The 19,588-nt window shown below is 43.8% G+C and overlaps 1 protein-coding gene across 1 annotated transcript in view; it reads right to left on the bottom strand.

Annotated features, from left to right (window-relative positions):
- Positions 1–19,588, bottom strand: part of LOC146170835 (leucine-rich repeat-containing protein 40-like) — a 46,967-nt gene that overhangs the window by 11,398 nt on the left and 15,981 nt on the right. The window contains exon 9 of the mRNA XM_084586747.1: positions 1,437–1,544. Coding sequence (XP_084442873.1) covers positions 1,437–1,544 — 108 coding nt within the window. The remainder of the gene's footprint in view (positions 1–1,436; positions 1,545–19,588) is intronic.

Below are 19,588 nucleotides of genomic sequence, written 5' to 3'. Positions count from 1 at the left end.
CATCCCATTTCATACCCTCTAGTTCCTGTAACAACACTGCTAAACTAGTTTCACTAGCTAGGGTTGTAGCGTTAAACATTGCCAGGGTCAGTTTTCAATGGCGGCCTGTCCAGTGGAGCCAGAAATTCTTAGCACCCCCCGCTGCGTCACAGGTCGGACCGCTGCCGTGGTCAGTTGTTCCGCAGCCGCTGGTGACTAGGGGCCGGGGTTTCATGGAGCTTATCATGAGAGGTTGCGGCCAATTACTGCACGAGGGTGGCCAACTACTGTTCTGGTGAGGGAGTGCGTTGCCGGAGGTGCTCACCGGCATCAGGTTGCACCCGAAACCTGTTTATGTTTATGCAATTCCATCGACACGCGGATCGTTTTTTTTTCGGTGGAGAATTGCATGGCACCGGGATTTGAGCCCCAGTCCTCTTGCATGCGAGGCGGATGTTCTACCAAGGTTTACCAAGGTAGGTACCAAGGTTTAATAATACTAATAATAAACCACCAAGGTTGATTACATTATTTTAACTCACTCTTGAAACTGTGACACCTCTGCTGACAATCTTTGGCTAACAGGCTTCTGTCGACAATGATGAGGTAATAAAGGCTTTTGACTTTAATCTTGGCATGAGGCAGTGAATGAGTGGCTGTGGTTTCTTGATCATTTACTATGCTCTCACAGCAGCTTGGGCCTCCTTGCACAAGCTTTGTACACTCCAAATGTTTGTCTACCCTCTACACATTATCCCTGGCACTACTCTCACTCCTGCGATGCCTTCATCGCCCACCTTACTTCAATCTTGCTGCCCACTAGCTTCTCGCTGGGCAACAAAAAGAACTTGGTTTCATCTACTTCGATGTTGAACCTCTCGAGTGCGAGAAGCACAGCAACTACTGTTCCGTCCATGCATTATCTTCTTTCCTCCCATCAAGCATTTTTGCTCCATAGCTGCATTAATTTAATTGCATTTGTGATGAATTTCAGACACCGACAGGAGCAGGGTAGTGGGGCCAAAGACAATAAATGTCTGCACACACTCATTTCAGCACCAACACCCTTTATGAGCTCGCTGCAGCCCTGTTAATGAAGTGCGAAATCAATAAATAGGAAGGCCACTGCACCCTTTTTTTTCTCTATTCTTTCTATCTCTCTGTCAGAGAGTGCCCTGCTCTTTTCTGCTGCAACTCACTTTTGTTTCTCTTATTACTGCCCATCATTGTTCCATTATCTTTCTCTCCTCGTTGCTTTAATCCCTGATCTTGGAAGAACTTCAGCCACGTGATGGCTCAGGGTGTGCTCCTTATAACAGTTCCCTTCGTAAAAAAAAACGGAAGCAGTGATAAAAAAAAGTATTGACCACTTCATGTGAAATGCTTGATGATCAGATGTGGATAAAACTGCAGAGCAATATGACGCACTGAACGCCTTAGCACGTTATGTTACGTACCCCTTTGGAACGAATTTGAGAGCATTCTTGCTGATATCAATCGTACTGGCTTCGCACTCAGCCGCCATCCTGAAAACCTCTTCGGGGACATCGTTCAGAGCTCGCTTGCTGAAAAATGTAGTGCATTGTTACAGCAGGCCTGGACACCATCAAGTCAACAATGTTTCATTGACTCCTGCCACTTGGATCCTGCCACTTACATTAGTATTAACTATTATAGGGAAACAAGTCAGAAGCATTAATTTAGGACTGATGATTATTCATGTGCTAACAACATATTTTTTCTTCTTTCCCCAAGCCACAAGGAAATGGAATGTGCCAAATAAATCTATAACTTTGCACCATTCCTTTGAAATGTTTGTTTCACCAGTCCTGTCAACAAGATGTAATGGCCATTATCAGTCTGCATTGGTTTTATGTGGTTGATTGCTTGACGTGCGTCCGATGCATGATTGTATGAGGGAATGCTTAGAGATGTATTTCAATCGAAGCTTTGAAGACCAAAGTTGGTAATATATCTTTCCACCATTAATGTTCCTACTCGATGTGTCTGCTTATGAATGATTTGATTTCTTGTACTTCGCACCCGTCTTACCTATAAATCCACTCCTGTAATAGTACTGCAACAAGTGGGACTAACAGTATGTTTGAATAGCAATAATAAAACTGTATACACAGTAGCAGTAATGCACTGAGACAGATTAAGTCAGCTAAAAAATTAAAAACAGCTTGCTCTGTGGTATGAAAAGTGTCACATGAAAATTATATAACCCCGCACACAGTACATACTACTGAGAGCAACCTCAAAACCTGTTTTATCTAATAGTGCTTGAGCTTTTTATGCTAAGCATTTAAGTTTACCAATGACAGCATGGTACAGCTGACAACTCTTTGGTGCACATAAAAGACTTCTTTACAGGAACAACTTTCACTGTACCATTAGCGCCTGGATACACGTACTAGATGCTATTCAGAGGAAAAAGGTAGGTTTTAAAGAGCTGCGACGTGTTTTTATAATCTCTATGCATGTGTTAGATTGTGATGTGTGATATTGTTACAGGGAAGATATTCAGTCCGATAGCTGCCCACACAACTAATGTTAAAGGCAGCACCGATCTCACCACCATCAGCGTCGTTGTCTTCTGCAAGTCTGTCACACTTCATCATTCTCGGCACAACCAGCAAATACCGCTAAGTAAGACTACCCCCCCCCCCCCTCGGGAAAAGCACAGTACCGGTGCATTCTACGTTAGCGAAATAGAATGTGAATAGGGTTTCAGATGGGACACATGCACTATTTCGGAGGTTGACACTGTGGACGAGGACATCGGATAAACAGATTCAACTTCGTATGTGCCGTCAGTCACGGGGCGCAGAACACGGTAAGGACCTCTGTAAGGGGGCAAAAGTTTTTCACTCAAGCCAACTTGTCGACATCGGAGCCACAGCAGGACAAGAAATCCAGGAGTAAAGTGTACATCAAGGTGGCGACTGTCATACCAGAACTTTTGGGAGTCTTGGGATGCAGGGAGCCTGGCACGAGCTATCCGGCGGACATCATAAGCGCGGGCGACGGCATCAATGGCGTAAGTACTCGTGGCATCTACAGCGGGTTGTGAGGTGTCGAAGGGCAGTAACGGGTGTCGGCCGAATGCAAATAAAATGGAGAATAACCAGCTGTAGAATGGACAGATGAATTGCAGGGGAAGGTCAGAAAAGACTGATGAACGTCCCATGTGCGGTGGTCGTCAGACACATACCTGACGAGCATGTCTATGAGGGTATGGTTTAGACATTCCGTGAGGCTGTTAGTCTGGGGGGGACAGGTGGTGGTGAATTTGTGGCAGACGGAGCACGAAAGGAGAATTTCGTCAACCACTCACGATAGGTAGCAGCGACCACAGTCAGTTAGTAGTTCTCAAGGGCACCATGATGGAGAATCACGTTTTTTTAGAAGGAAATAAGCTACATGTGTGGCACAGCTGGTTGCATTCAGGCTGACAGTGATGACTATATGCACTGCAAATACTTGCCCAAGCCTGGCAGCCATGGAGATGCATGATGAGTAGAGGCAAGTTTGCGTATTGCGTATCTCTAATATTGTTTGTAATAAAGCATGTTGAACATAAAAAATTGCTTAGCCTTTAAATAAAAGTGCTTTGCTTTGGCATACTTTTGTGTTTCAGAAAATCATCTCAATCTTAGCTACAAGTCCTGCCGTAAAAATACTGCTTGCTTCAATGCTGTGCTGGTAGGAGCATATTGAAAACCTATTGAAGACTGGAAGCAGCCTTAATTTCGTCAATAAAATTGCGATCAATGTAATGCATTGTACTTTGTGACCATTAATGCTTTGTATAGGCATGCATCCCACATACTTCGGGGCGCATTCCCAATTTCAAGCATTTCATGGACTCATATAAGTGTATGGAGTCTGCCAGATTTATTAATTGCCTGCAGTAATCATAGATTGCTTTTTCTAAGTAGAGGAGGCATTACTTCCGAACGTCCTCAATAGACATGCCAACAGATATCCGGTGTGGATCTCCGAGATTCAAATAATTATTTTTGTACATCCGTAGGAGACCCATGGGTGGTCCGTCTGACATGCGCAGATCTGCGATGGATATCTTTGTGTCCAGAACCGAACGTACACCAAACATCCGATGTATGTCCAGTGGTAGGCTGGGTGGAGCTGGCAGATGGGAGGCCCATATTTGCAACCTCTTGGCAAGCAACAGCATGAATGAGGGATGTAGTAGCCAAGGTATTGTCGGGCATATGCAAGAGTGGGGCTGTGGGAGTCATTGCCACAAGCTCTTGGTGGGCAATATGTGTCAAAGTACTGTCGTTAGCAGGCAGTTGACGAGTCGGAAGATTGATACAGGAAGAGCTAGCCCCCGTGTTCGGCAGCCGGTCGAAACGGTGATATATGCACCTCTGTTTTGCTTGCTTGAAACGTCGGCACACCTGTAGCACAGTTCACGGTGGAACAATTCCCTGCACAGCAGGAAGTTGAAGCCATCTTTGGCAATGCATTTTACTATATGGCCGACTTTATCCTCCTCAGGCATGCCTCGGTCGACTTTGCAGCACAGATAGGACATCTTGTATGTGAGATGAGACTCCGTTGACATTGGAGTGCGAGAGGCGAGATGGCAGCCAAGAGACTTTCCAAACAGGTCGTGGAGCTTCTGTTTGCAGATATCTCAAGATGTTAGGTCATCTTCATAGGTTTCCAACCACACTCGCACAGTTCCAGTTAAGTAAAAGATAATATTTGCGAGTATGAGTGTGGGATCCCATCAGTTGTGCTTGCTCACACATTTTTACAGGGCTAGCCAGTCATCTACATCAATGTCGTCGGTCCCGCAGAAGGTTAAGGGGTCACGGGGGTGGGCCTGATGACAACAGGTGTGGCGGTCGCAGAGGTAGTGTCGTTTGTTGCAATTGTGTTGTACAGACATGGCGGCCGCTACACGGATCCAGCTTGTCACAGGGGATTGAACGGATTCACCTCCACCAAAAGATGTTACGGGGAAGATATTCAGACCGATAGCTGTCCCCACAACTAACGTTAAAGGTAGCGCCGATCTCAAAACCCTCAGCTTCATCGACTTCTGCGAGTCTGTCGCACTTCAGCATCCTCAGCACGACCAGTGAATACCGCTAAGTAACAATATATAGATAACCATTCTAGCTAGGACACTGGCACAATCTTCTTGGGGCTATTTTGCACTATGCTAGTCCCTCCTCTGCTTGAACTGAATACGTGATGGACACAAGTAATTAAGGTGATAGAAAAATGCTCGGAATATAACCAGCCCTTATGCATAGCATTCATTGATTACGAAAAAGCATTTGACTCAGTTGAAACCTCGGCGGTGATGCAGGCATTGCGAAATCAGGGGGTACACGAGCCATACGTGAAAGTGCTCGAAGATATATATAGTGGCTGCACAGCAACCATAGTTCTGCATAAAGAAAGCAACAAAATTCCCATAAAGAAAGGTGTTAGGCAAGGAGACACAATCTCCTCAGTACTATTCACAGCTTGTTTAGAGGAAATATTCAGAGACTTGGAATGGGAGCAGTTAGGGATAAGGGTAGATGGAGAATACCTCAGTAATCTGCGATTTGCGGATGACATTGCCTTGCTAAGCAACTCGGGGAATGAACTGCAAATAATGATTGATGACCTAGACAGAAAAAGTAGAAAGGTAGGCTTGAAAATCAATATGCAGAAGACTAAGGTAATGTTCAACAGCCTCGGGAAGGAACAGCAGTTTACATTAGGTAGCGAAGTACTGGAAGTAGTAGGCGAATATGTCTACTTAGGCCAGGTACTAACCGCAGATCCGGACCATGCAAAGGAAATAACAAGAAGAATAAGATTGGGATGGAGCGCATTTGGCAAGCACTCGCAGATTATGACTAGCAGCTTACCGGTATCGCTCAAGAGGAAAGGGTACAACAGTTGCATCTTGCCTGTACTCACCTATGGGGCTGAAACATGGAGGCTAACCAAGAGAGTTCTACTTAAGTTGAGGACAACGCAGAGGGCTATGGAACGAAAAATGGTAGGGGTAACATTAAGAGATGGAAAGCGTGCAGAGTGGGTCAGAGAAATAACTCAAGTTACCGACATTCTAGTGGAAATTAAGAAGAAGAAATGGACATGGGCAGGACATGTATTGCGAAGAGAGTATAACCGATGGTCGCTGAGGGTAACAAACTGGATTCCAAGGGAAGGAAAGCGTAGCAGGGGGCGGCAGAAAGTTAGGTGGGCGGATGAGATTAAGAAGTTCGCAGGGGTCAAGTGGATGCAGCTAGCACAGAACCGGGTTAAGTGGAGAAATATGGGAGAGGCCTTCGCCCTGCAGTGGATATAATCAGGCTGATGATGATGATGATGATTATGATGATTATGATGATGATGATGATGATAATTAAGGCCATTCTGCTTTCTTAATCAGAATCATATAGACTATTTTATCAGGGCAAAGCTATGTGTGTAAGTGGAGCAACCTAATGGTTAAGGTGATAACAGCTATGCTGATATATGAAATTACATCTGCAGAACAGGAGACAAGTAGCGCACGTCAGCATTTTGGACTTTTTGCACTCAAATTTGTGTGTTCTGAAAGAACCTAAGAAAAAAGCTTTTCAGCAGCACTAAGCCATTCAATTAGGAATTACCTGAAATTATTGGGGGGGGGGGGGCAAAGACCACAAACCTGATACCAATTTGTGTATAATTAGCATGGTACAGGAAGGCAGTAGCATACCAGTGGCCATGAGGACAGTGAAACATGAAATGCAAGGCAGCCTTCGATCTACTTTTTATCCTTGAATATTTTAAAAATAAGCCTCTCTATTAATTTTAGCAAGAAAATGTAGCCATTTCTTGACATTTTAGGAGCAATGCTAATTGCACTACGATTGTTGTACTCATTGTTCATGCATATACACTGTTCATTAATTGTTTGGCTACTCTGTACAGTTATTAGAACTCTTGGTGCTCTATTGCATATTGATTAATAATCTATTTAGTTGACCGTAAGTCACTGTTGGTTAGCTAAGCTGCAGCTTCCAAGCATCTGTAGCATTGGCTATTTGATGATAAGATTTCAGCATTGGCGCAAGACTCGGACACCAAATTGCCAATGTCTAGAGCAATTGGCTATGAAAGTCATCGATAGTGGTACCTCCTATTCTGAAGTTTCTGTGACTGGCTGCCAGCTGCATTCATCTGACTCTTCTGGCATGCTAACATCCGGCCAGATGCAACTGAAAATGAGCAACTGATTATTAAGGAAAGTGAACTTATAAAAAATGTCCCATAAAGACCTCAACAAAATTTGCTTATATGAACAAATATTTTATAGACTCTTTGTTGTCACAAACTAAGTATAAAAAATGTTCCCTGACCACATTCACATTTATTATCTGCAGGAAAAGCTTGTGACATGCATGTTTTAAGAAAAAATTATTCGTTGTACTGTTTCATTAACTAAAAGTTTGAAAAACAATTTATCATGTGTCATTCTCTTCAAATGGGATATGCATGCTTCTTCATGCCTTCATAAATTTAAGGTGGCTAGAGAAATAATTTTCTTCACCAGACGGCATATTGCCAATTTCGGCCGCAAATAATATCATCTGCTTGTTGCCCAATGGCTGCTTGATGCACAAATAATCAATTTTACCTGTCTCTTCTCTACCAACAAAGGCTCAGAACTCACGTGAAATGCCCCCAGGCAAAACAATCTCAGTTGATGATTGAATTTCAAAGGCCCTTTTCTTTGCCGAGTTGAACGATTTTTTGCGGGAACAGCTTACAGTCGTATGCATGACACTGATGTTAATATATTTACCTTCTTTTCATCATCACTCTTTGGTTGCGACACTCTTGTCAGTTTGAATGACATTGTAATTAAAAACTCTCAGTTCTGGCAAATGTTAACACCTGAGCTGCTGTCAGTGGAAATGAAACAAGCAGGAAATAAATAAGGGAAGGAAAGAAGCAGGTGAAAAGTTGAAAGGACAGGGTTAGGGTATGCAAAAAACTACAAAACATTATAAAACTGTAACGATAGTGCACCGTCTGCCTGCTATTCTTCTACCAGCTGAGAACCTTTCATGTTATTTGGCTATTCAGGACACTGTGCAAAAGAATGTGTAATGTGTGCGCTTTCTGTATAGTATGCCTGGCACCCCTGCTGACACCACCACACCTCCACACATCAGAGGAGAGTGGCACTGTGTGTTCTTAGTGTGAGGCTATTTTCATCATTGCTATTAGAACAGTCTATACTCATAAACCATCCTCCTTGGTTTGAAAGCAGTCCATACTCATAAACTAAGCCTTCATAGCTGCTGCCTGCACTCATGCGTCACATATGTATGCCATTCTTTGCTTTTCAAAATCAAGAATAAATCAGTTTGCATCACCTCCTCTACACGTTGTCACATCTTTGCATTGCATCATTTATAAAAGCATATGAATGCACTACTATCATCATCATCACAATTGGCAGCCTATGTCCACAGCAGGACAAATCCATCTCACAATACCTCTCCAATTAGCCCTCCCTTGTGCCACCTGTGTCTGTACCTTATCTCCACAAATAAACTGTCACCTTATCCATGCCCCTAACTTTCTGCCAGTCCTTGCTACACTTGCCTTTTAATGAAAAGCAGTGCATTCTTCTTAAGTATTTATCGGTTATTTTTGTGTTCAAGCATTCACACTATATGCACTGCCAACACTTATTTTGTTTTTAATTTTGATTAGGATAGCTTCGACTTGATTCGATTCCCTGAACCTCTGCTTATTTTAATTCCCATAGCTCACTCTATTGGCCTCAATTTAAATTCAACCTCTTTCATTAGCCTGCAAGTTTCTGCGCCATCAGTAGTACCGAAGTATTATACATTGTTCTATTAAGCGGTGCTGGTAAACTACTATTCAAGGTCTACCAGTGCCTGCAAAATATGCTTCCTCCTATTCTTATTCACACAATTATTTTACTCTCATTGTCTCGATCTGCAGCTGCTGCCTACTATAAGTAGTTGATTTACCTTACCACTTATTCTTTGCTGCCAATTATAAATTGCTGTCCCCTTCAGAGAAAGTGAATTGTGATGCTAGTTTTATTGATCATAATGTGTAGATCCACAGTTCTCCTTTGTCTCTTTAGGTCATTGATAATGGTTTCCAAATCATCCCATATGGAGCTGTACATTACTAAAGTGTTCTTTATTAACTCTCACACTCAAATCTTCCCAATGCAGATCTCTAAATATCTCCTGAAAACACACAATGAACAGCATAGACAGACTGTCTCCCTGTCTCACACGCTGTAACATAGGCTTTTATCATGTCTGCTTTGAAGGAGTATGATGGCTATAATATTGCCACAAGATACGCGTCGCTACAACCTCCGTCATCGACACGTCACATACCAACTAGGAGAGCAAGTTTGGGTGTGGACACCGGTGCGCCGGCCTGGCCTGTCTGAAAAACTGATGTCGCGATACTTTGGACCTTACAAGGTTCTGCGCCGTGTCACAGAAGGGACATACGAAGGCCTTCCAGCGGGTACTGTGCTTACCTCGCGTCGGCAACCACGCTCCGAGGTGGTGCCCTACACAACTAAACGAGTGCATAGTACACTGCACATTACCGCGTGAAATACGGCTTCATGCGGACAACGTGCACCACCTCGTAGCGTGGTTGCCGACGCGAGGTCAGCACAGTACCCGCTGGAAGGACTTCGTATGTCACTTCTGTGACACAGCGCAGAACCTTGTAAGGTCCAAAGTATCGAGACATCAGTTTTTCAGACAAGCCGGGCCGGCGCACCGGTGTCTGCACCCAAACTTGCTCTCCTGGTTGGTATGTGACGTGTCGATGACGTAGGTTGTAGCGACACGTATCCTTTCCCTGCTGGTTCTGAATGTGGATGCGGGCAAGTTGACGTGCTTCCTCGGCGCGCTGAGCAAACTGTTCAGTGTCTGGGATGAGAAGATTATCCATGCAGCACGGAAGCATGGCATCTAACATCGTCTGAACGTTTCGTCCATAGAGCAGGCAAAATGGCGTAAAACGCGTAATCTCTTGGATGGCAATGTTGTAGACATATGTGACGTATGGGAGAATCTCGTCCCAGGTCTTGTGTTGGGAGTCTAGGTACATTGCAATCATGTCGGCGATCGTTTTATTGAGTTTCTCCGTGAGGCCATTGGTCTGTGGGTGATAAGCAGTGGTTTTGCGATGGCTCGTGTTACTCAGCTCAAATACGTCGTGCATAAGTTGTGCCGTAAACGCCGTGCCTCGATCGGTGATTACTTGGGACGGTGCGCCATGGCGCAACACGATTTGCTGCATAAAAAACTGGGCGATCTCAGATGACGCGCCACGCTTTAGCGCCTTTGTTTCAGCATACCGTGTGAGATAGTCCGTCGTGACAATAATCCATTTGTTACTGACCGATGTCAGCGGAAATGGGCCCAGAAGGCCTATGCTGATTTGGTCAAACGGTGTCCGGGGAGGCGCAATAGGTTGGAGCAAACCCGCTGGCTTGAGAGGTGGCGCCTTTCGACGTTGGCACTCACGACAGCCTCTGACGTAGCGATGAACAGCGTCAGCAAGTTTAGGCCAATAATAGGCTTGACGAACTCGGGCGTGTGTGCGTGCAAAGCCCAAGTGGCCAGAGGTGGGCTCATTATGGCAAGCAAAAAGGATATCGGCACGGAGGTCAGCTGGCACTACGAGGAGGAACGCTCGGTCAACAGTGCTGGAGTTCTGTTTGTATAGAACGCCATTTCGGACATAGAAAGCAGACAGGTTCCGAGCAAATTGCCGAGGGATATTATCAGCGCGACTCTGCAGGTGGTCAGTGACAGGTCGAAGGTCCGGGTCAGCTCGCTGTCGGGTCAATATGTCTGAAGCACTCACCAGTTCAAGAAAACCGCTGTCATTGTCCGTGCTCTCATCGACTAAACTGACGGGTGCGCGCGATAGCGCGTCAGCATCTTCGCGCTTCTGGCCAGATTTATACACAATGGTGTACTCAAATTCTTGGAGGCGAAGACTCCATCGTGCTAGGCGCCCCGATGGGTCGCGGAGGGTAGCCAGCCAGCACAAGGAATGATGATCGGTGACAACTTTAAACTGGCGGCCATAGAGGTAAGGCCTAAATTCCATGGTTGCCCACACAACCGCAAGGCATTCCTTTTCCGTAGTGGAGTAGTTTGCCTCAGCACGGGACAGCTATGCACTGGTTTAGTTGTGTAGGGCACCACCTCCGTTTTATATTCGTTTTCTGTACTGACTTGCATCACCCATCGCGCGCGAGCAGTCTGTGCTTTCGTTTTTTTTAGGAGGGGGAGTAATGCAACCGGTGTCCCTGATGTTCTTAGGTGGCACCTGGAAGAAAAGGACGCCGAAGTTGCCTCGCGTGCTGTGCGCGGAACTTTGCCTGCTAGTTCAGCTTCGTCCCGTCGTGTTAGTCACGTCTAGCCCTGTTGTCCGTGACAGTATATAGGTATTTTCTAGAATATATATACAGTCGAGCATGGATATCTAAAATTTTGGTTATATAGAACTCATGGAATATTTTATTTAAAATCAATTGTAAAAGTATATGAAACCGGTGTCATATATTGAACTCTAATTTCACAGATCATTCGATATAATGAACTTCAAACCATGCACTGGAGTGTGCCTTCCTCAAAGATGATCACATCATCCTCAGCTATTTGCCACGTAATATTTTCAAGTCATGTGTGGAAGGAATGAGTAAGAACTGGTTCAGCAAAGCCGGTCTGGAGCAGTGTTGCACCTTTTCCCCAAAGGCATGTGCATCCGTGGTGATCATTTGCTGCATGGCAGCATCATTGTTTGCAAGCCATGTGCGTTAAGGAACCAGAGGGAACCGATTTGGTGCAGCCGGTACAAAGCAGACATAGCCAATGCAGCCATGGTATGGGGGAGAGAAAAAACAATGCAGTAATGATAAAAACTTGTGCCATTCTTTTGTTCCTCCATGGGCAAGCGAAGCATGGAGGAAGAAAAAATTCTGTTGAGCTTGCTCTCTCTCCTTCCATCCTCTTTTCTGGTCTTTGCCACAGCTTGCCCTACACATGTGCTGAAAAGGTAGCTCAGCATGGGGCATGCTGAAAGTCAGACACTTTCCCCAGTGTGTTGTGAACTCTCTGTGAGTAGCAGCTGACGTGTTGTGAGTCATCGTGCTGAATGTGCAGCATCAAGCTATGATGACTGCAGATGTTAGAAGCAGATGAATTTAAATTTAGAACCAAGTTGGCAGCCATATTGAGCATCAAGATGGTAAAAAGAAGTCCTCAGTGCAGATGCATTTGGCACTGCAAGGAGCATTTTAGGTATGCTGCTCAAAAACAATGAAGACACAAGCTCCAGGCAGCTGAGCTAGGTTGCTACGCACTCCCAGCAGCTGTTGAATTAAAGAAGCTGACAATCACAAAGGCAAGAAAAACTGATATACTCTAAATTTTGGTTTTTGCTATGGACCAGGAATGCTCCTGTAATGTTGAATAAAGCACTAATTCTCATCCATACCAAAAATTTAAGTTTAAAAAATATCAACCAAATTTTTCTTACACTCGCCGAATGTTGACTTGTTTCATAACGAGCTCCTCATATCCCTTTTAGTTTGCTGCAGTGGCTTTTGAGAAAGTTGAGAAAGCACTGTACGAAGGGGACATGCTCAGATGACTAGTTCAGCAGCACCTAATTACCCTTAGAATGGGAATCGATCTGAGAGGCCAATCAAATGACCACTGGCACCTAGAGCTACATGGAGCAGGACACATTGGTCAGTTGTTTTTGGCTAAGCAGGTCTTGCAGTGGCCGCAGGTGAATGTCCAGGAGAACTTTAGCCTCGGAAAAAGATAGATGCTTACATGGAGCATTCTGTGAACTCCCACATTTTCTGGGTGCCATCCCACCTGAAATTACAGTTGGTAACTTTGTCAGTGTCTACATTGACATTCAAGCTGCTGGCTGTCCTGGCTGATGAAGAAATTGTGGTGGGGGTTGCAGGTATTAAAGAGGATATCGATTCAAGTGAAGATGACCACTTTGATTGGGATGAAACACCTCTGTACACAACCGCAGAGCTGGCTTCAGCATTCAGTTTGATTCGATCTTGTTGCAGTGAAAGAGAGGCCAGTGGCCTTTCGTACGTCGACAGTGTGCATGATATCAACACCAGCGTTTTGTCAGCTTTATGGTCCAGTGCAAGCAGTTGAAAATTAGCCATTTTTGTCCATCATAAGTGCATCTTCACATTGCATGCACAGACTTCGCTCTTTTTAAATGCTTCCAATGGTAAGCTACCAATATACTTGCATAATGAACCCACTTTTTTGAAGAAAATTGACATCAATTTGAAGGGGAGGCGAGAAAATAATTTTTTGCAAGGCATTCATCCCTGCATCTATGAATCAATGAAGGCCTGTGGTCAGCTTCAATCATAATGCTGGTGGCATTATGAATGATGGTGGCATCCTTCGCTTGAAAAGCCATTTGCTGCTTGTGGTGGTATGGGCACTGCTGTAGCGGCAGGTGGTGTGCACATTTTGATGTGCACGTGGTGGCATTAAAGTGATGTTTGATAGGGTTCATGTTTGAACCCAATGGATGTTGCCTGAGTGTTGTGTGCAATGGTGCGATGACTTCGGTTTGCCATCATCTCCCATGCCCCTTCAACTGCATAACCATCTGTTGGTGTACACAAAACAGCCGTGCTCCGGACCAGCTTTTTCAGTTATTCCTGGTGCTGACTTAGAACCATGAGTGGCACGAGATGCTTCTGACTGCTCATATGCACTAGAGTGCCAGTCAGAATGCTGTACTTAAGAGTTTCGTCACGCAGGCCGCCTCTCGCATCTTCACCTGAATGATTATGAACAAGGTGTCAACAGCTATAAAAGCATCTTGTGAGTGTGTGAAGTTGCAACTTTAACGAATGCAGCGGGAGGCCACCCCCTATTGGCGAGCATGCCAGGATTCATTTCACTAATGCCTCCACCAGGATGGATGCCATGGATCTCAAGAAGCTATTATTGGCACGAAAGGAACAGGACTTGAGCGAGGACCCTATAAAGCAATGGGTTCTCAAGAGCCTGTCTGAGAATGTGATGAGCATGCTCCCCAACATGAGGCTAAAGAACATGAAGCTTAAAAGAATTCAATTAAAACAGGATACGAAACTATAGCAAATGACCTGAAGCTTACCAGAATTGAAGCAGAACATGATATGAAAGCTAAAGAGCATGACTTGGAGCTTAAAAGATATCAAGCAGAGCAGCATCTGCTCAAGTTAAGATTGTGAAAATAGTTCGCGGCCCAGAAGAACAGTTTACTTTGGGTGCAGACTATGCTGGTAATGAGATGCATGGTGCATCGAGCAATCTGGCCAGCTGCATAAGTTCATTCCACCATTCAATGAGGCCCAAGACAATTTAGATGCTTACCTACAATGGTTCGAGCATATTGCGTTGTGTCATGAGGGACCACGTGAGAAATGGGTCCTTTCGCTTAGTCTCCCTCATGGGAGAGGCTCTGATTGATCGGTTGGCTAGAAGCAGTGTATACACTCAACTATAATCAGCTCAAGGCAGTGCTTTTGCAATGCTTTAACTACACAGAGGATGGATATCATGAAAAATTTCACAAAGCTAAGCTGGAAGACAATGAATCAGGCCTTCAGTACGCAGCACAGCTGATGATTTATTTGATTCGCTGGCAAGAAATAGCGAAAACTTAAAATAGATTTGACAGTGTGAGGAATGTTTTCATTGCAGAGCAATTTATGGGTGGGTATAGCCCATCTTTACGTGTTTTCTTAAGGAGTGCGACTGTGCAACACTGAAAGCACTATTGCAAGCAGCAGATAACCTCCTAGAAGCACAATGGTTGTCCAACTTAGGCAAGGACAAAATTCGTAAGGAGTTGACAACTGTGGAGCGAGGCAGGACACGGCTTACCGAGTGTTGGTTTCGGACCCAAAACGTTCCAGCTGGGACTTGCTGGAAAATTAAATCTGGCCATCATGTAGATGCAAATCCGCTGAAACTAAGGACTTTCTGTATAGTCGTTCCCGAGAATAGAAACATTGCATCAGAAGATACAGCTGGATAGTGGTTCTTCAAAATGGTGATCACATTTCCATTGTTAATGTGCCTGCAACTCGCCATTCAAATGGGCAGACTAGTGAGATCCCTGTCTCCAATTGACTCCTGAAAAGCCATCCGTTACTGTGCTTCGGGACACTAGACGCAATGCAGTTGCCTGAGAATCCTTGGTACTGGATGCGAACTTTACTGGAATAACAAATTCTGTATTTCAGGTACTACACTGTTCACTATCTGCCAGAAGCTGTGGTCTACCTGGACACATCCTTCCTTACCGGCACAGTACGAGCAAAATACATGGCAGACTCTGTATGATGTTCTTAAGAACAATGAAGGTGTACCGCCTCTCTTCAACTGAAAATAGCTCAAGCTTCTGAGGCCTACAAGCAAATTTCGAAAAGCAGTTTTTAAAGCCCCTGACTCAGGTGGGAACTTCTTTGGCACAGATGGGGATGTAAATCTAACGTGTGACTTTAGAGACAGTCAGATGCAACTAGGACATGATTCAATGGAAGCAGGGACCCCCAAGTGAGGATTTTCCATGTTGGAAGCTGAACCAAAGCTTGTGATGAGCCACTCAAGAGATTTGACTCACGACTGAGACCAAAACAATAATAGTGGCAGGGGATGCAAAGCATCAAGCATCTGATTTACCAGTGGTAACGACATCTGCTACAACCATCAGCCGTAGTCTGCTGCAAGAGACCAGTAAAAAGACAAAACATTATGCCCATGCTTCGTAGCCATCAGCATCACAGTTGTGACTGGAGTGCGTGGAAAGCAATAGTTCTTAAACAACAGCATCTTGTACCGTAAGCACCAGATGCCATACCTAAAAGAACTGGAACAGTTTGTTGTTCTGAGACAACTAAGAGAAACTGGGCTTATACTTGCACATGATGGCCTTTTGGCTGACCATTAAGGGGGGATGAAAATGACAAACTGCACGCTGGCCGAGTTTTACTGACCCGGAGTACAGTCGGAGAAGAGATGGTTGGTCAAGTCGTGCAACATTTGTCAAAGGATGGGGCCCAAGCACTTGTATCATTGTAACTCCATTCATGCAGGTTGCTGTAGATATTATTTTGTCACTGTCATCCACACCCGAGAAAGGGAATAGGTACATAATGATCATGGTGGACTTCTCTACAAGACACCTGAATGCCATTGCCTTACGTTCCATTGATGCGAAACACTTGGCTGAAGGACTACTAGAAGTGTTTTCTAGAGTGGATATTCTCCATGAAATTGTCAGTAATTGTGACTCTGACTTCATGTCTGCAGTCACAAAGGAATGTGGCCACCTACTCTCAGTAAAACAGCTGCCAACTCCACCCTATAACCCTGTGGTAAATGATTAGATGGAACGTTTTAACAGCACACTCAAATGCATGATAGGATGCATGTGCAAAGAGTGATCAAAGTGCTGGTACTGATATTTGGAACCCTTGATGTTTCCTTACTGGGAAATACTGCAAAGTACCACTGGCTTCACATCTTTTGAACTCTTATACGGAAGACAAGTGCAAGGGCCGATCAGTGTGTTGAGAAATTTGTGGACTAACAGCCACCTGGACGAGGAAACAAAAAACCTCCTATCAGTACACTATGGAGATTACAGAGAACTTACAGAACACCTGTGTTATTGCCAAAGAGAGTTGAAAAGGGCAGTTAAAAAGGGCAGCTGCAGAAAGCATACCATAATAAAAGAGTCAAGAAGCGAGAGGTGGCCATGGGTGAAAACGTTCTTGTTCTCTTCCACATTCCAACGAACTGATTTTGCCATGAAAAGGACTGTTTGAAGCATTGGAGAGATGCAATGAAATGGACTACATTGTTGACCTAGATCAAGAGTCATTCTCTTGGATATAAACATGTTAAAAAATATAAGGAATAAACAACTCTTGTGAAGTTATACACCTGCTATGGTTACTGAGAATGAGGAAAAGATGTTTAATAGAATTCAATAACTTTTTGCGGTGCTAATTGGGGCAACATTTCAAAAATGAACGAAGAGGTAGTAAGAAGACATTCACAACAAAGGGGACACAGACAAGTGCTTATTGACAACTGATCCTTTTTGAAGGGAAACACAGAATATATAGGCACACCATGGTGGCCCTAATAAGATGCAGAAAACGTCCTAAGGTGAAAAGACCATAAAACCGACAAGAAAAAACAGGCATAAAAGAGATAAAAAAAAACTGTTATAATCGGATGAATAGGCTGAAACGATGGTTCGGAAACAAACTGATTTATGGCACATGGTGTATAGGGCCAGATGAACATGAAGGCAATCACAAAAAAGTGATAAAAAACTGATCATTACAGAGAGCTTATCAGACAGATGACTAAAAAGATACTTCAAGCACCTTAGCAAAAAAAGAATGCTTTTCAACTCACCAGGAATGCAAATGTTTTTTGTTCTAAACTCATGCACAAAATTCAAATGTGCACTTCTAAAAGAAAGAACTATCTGATATAGCACTTTAGACAGGTCGTTAATACAATCTTGAGCTTTCCTTTTTATTAAGAAAACTTCTTTTAACTCACAAGCCACATTTTCTTGACTCTATTTAGGACAGTAATTTCTTTTAGGTGAGAAACACATTCACATTTCTTTCAATGAATCGGCAGGTTGATCCATTGCCTTTCTCAAGGAATCACTCATACTCTCTCAAATGCTCTTTTTAGAAGGGTGCAGTTGAATTTTGTGCATGAATTTAGAACCAAAAAAACATGCATGCTAGATGAGTTGAAAGCCACTCTTGTGCGAAAGTGCTTGAAGCATTTTTTTTATTTTGCCATTTGTCTGATAAGATTTTTGTAATTGTCAGATTTTTTATTAGTTTTTGTAGCTGTCTGCACATTCATCTGGCCCTATACACCACGTGCCATATATCAGTTTGTTTCTGAAGCATTGTTTTTAGCCTATTCATCTAATCATAAATGTTTTTTTCAGTTTTATGCTTGTTTTCGTTTATCATTTTTATGGTCTTTTCCCCTTGTGCCATTTGCTGCCTCTGCAAAGCGCTGCCACAGTGTACTTATATAACTAGTGTTTCCCTTCAATAGGCGATCAGTTGTCAGTAAGTGCTTGTCCATGTCCCCTTTCTTGTGAATGTGTTAGCACTTCGTCCATTTTTGGAAAAGTCTGAGAATGTCCTACATCCCAGAACAACTGCCGTTCTGCAATTTTCAGTGGCTTTCATGTCTAATGAGGCTGATGATAAATGAAAAAGAGAAAAACATTCACCAAGAATGTTCTATATTCAATACTACATTAAACTCAATATCAGATGGATGTCAGCATACTGGCCAGAATTCACAGACGAAGAGCTACAGTAGGTAAGAAGAACCTTGTTTAGATCCAAGGATATTTTCTCGGATCAGCCTGGCCAAACAGATGATATGCAGTTTCTAAACCAAGCTTACAACTGATTCTTTTCAAGTTCTATACTTTCCCATATACTATTTGCCCTGAAGGAGTCCATTGAAAAAGAGACACAGGATATGCTGCGTCTGAGAATTATTAAATTCTCTATGCCACCATATCACTGGCCCTTTGTCATGATCAAAAATTATTAAATGCTCTACGCCACCATATCACTGGCCCATTGTCATCATCAAAATGAAGGTTGGCACAATTGAGTTATACAAGGATAAGATGTTTGCCCAGGTGACCTGGTGCAAGTACTTCTCTAAGTTTGATTTTGCAAAGGGGTACTGGCAGGTATCAATAGCGCTAAAGTCAAAAGAAGTCACAGCATTCTCTTGTCTCTGGATTATAACATTTCAACTTCATACCGTTTGTAATTAAGACCACCATGGTAGTTTTGAACTGACTAATGATTAAGGTCATTGCAGGGGTCCCCCACGTACACATTACTTCGATGGTGTTTTGGTGGTGACTGAGACCTTGGAGGAAGACGTTCAGACCCTCGATCTATTTTTCCTCATGGTGCAAGATGCCAGGCTCACAGCTAAATCCCAGAAAAGAGAAGTTGGGCACCCAACCAGATGTCTCCTAGACCATGCTGTAGAGCATGGAGTACTAAATTCTTTTAAAGACACCATGGAGATGATTTAAGTGGTCAGAATGCCTCAAACCAAAAAAGAGATCCGAGCATTTCTGGGCCTCACCAGCTACTACAGACTTTATTCCGGGGTACATAAAAGTGTAGCATCCTCTGGCCAAGTTAACCAAGAAAGCAGCTCCCAAGAAGCTTGACTGGTGTAGTGAAAGCTTTTTACATGCTCATGGAACTTCTTTCCAATTAACCCATAATAATGTCCCCTGATTTGTGTAAGAAGTTTGCCCTATGCACAGATGCATCATCAAAAAGCCTTTGTGTCTTGCTTTTACAAGCACGTAGCGTACTGCTCTACCCAGTCTCCTATGCAAGTATGAAGTCGTTACCATAGGAAGCCGCATATTCTACCACTGAAAGAGAATGCCTAGCTGTTGT

This window comes from Amblyomma maculatum, unplaced genomic scaffold, assembly GCF_055883805.1.
Source record: "Amblyomma maculatum isolate TAMU_Amacu unplaced genomic scaffold, ASM5588380v1 scaffold_37, whole genome shotgun sequence".
In the NCBI taxonomy this organism is placed as follows: domain Eukaryota; kingdom Metazoa; phylum Arthropoda; class Arachnida; order Ixodida; family Ixodidae; genus Amblyomma; species Amblyomma maculatum.
The sequence above is the reverse complement of the archived record's forward strand: the minus strand, read 5'-3'. Positions and strand labels throughout refer to the sequence as shown.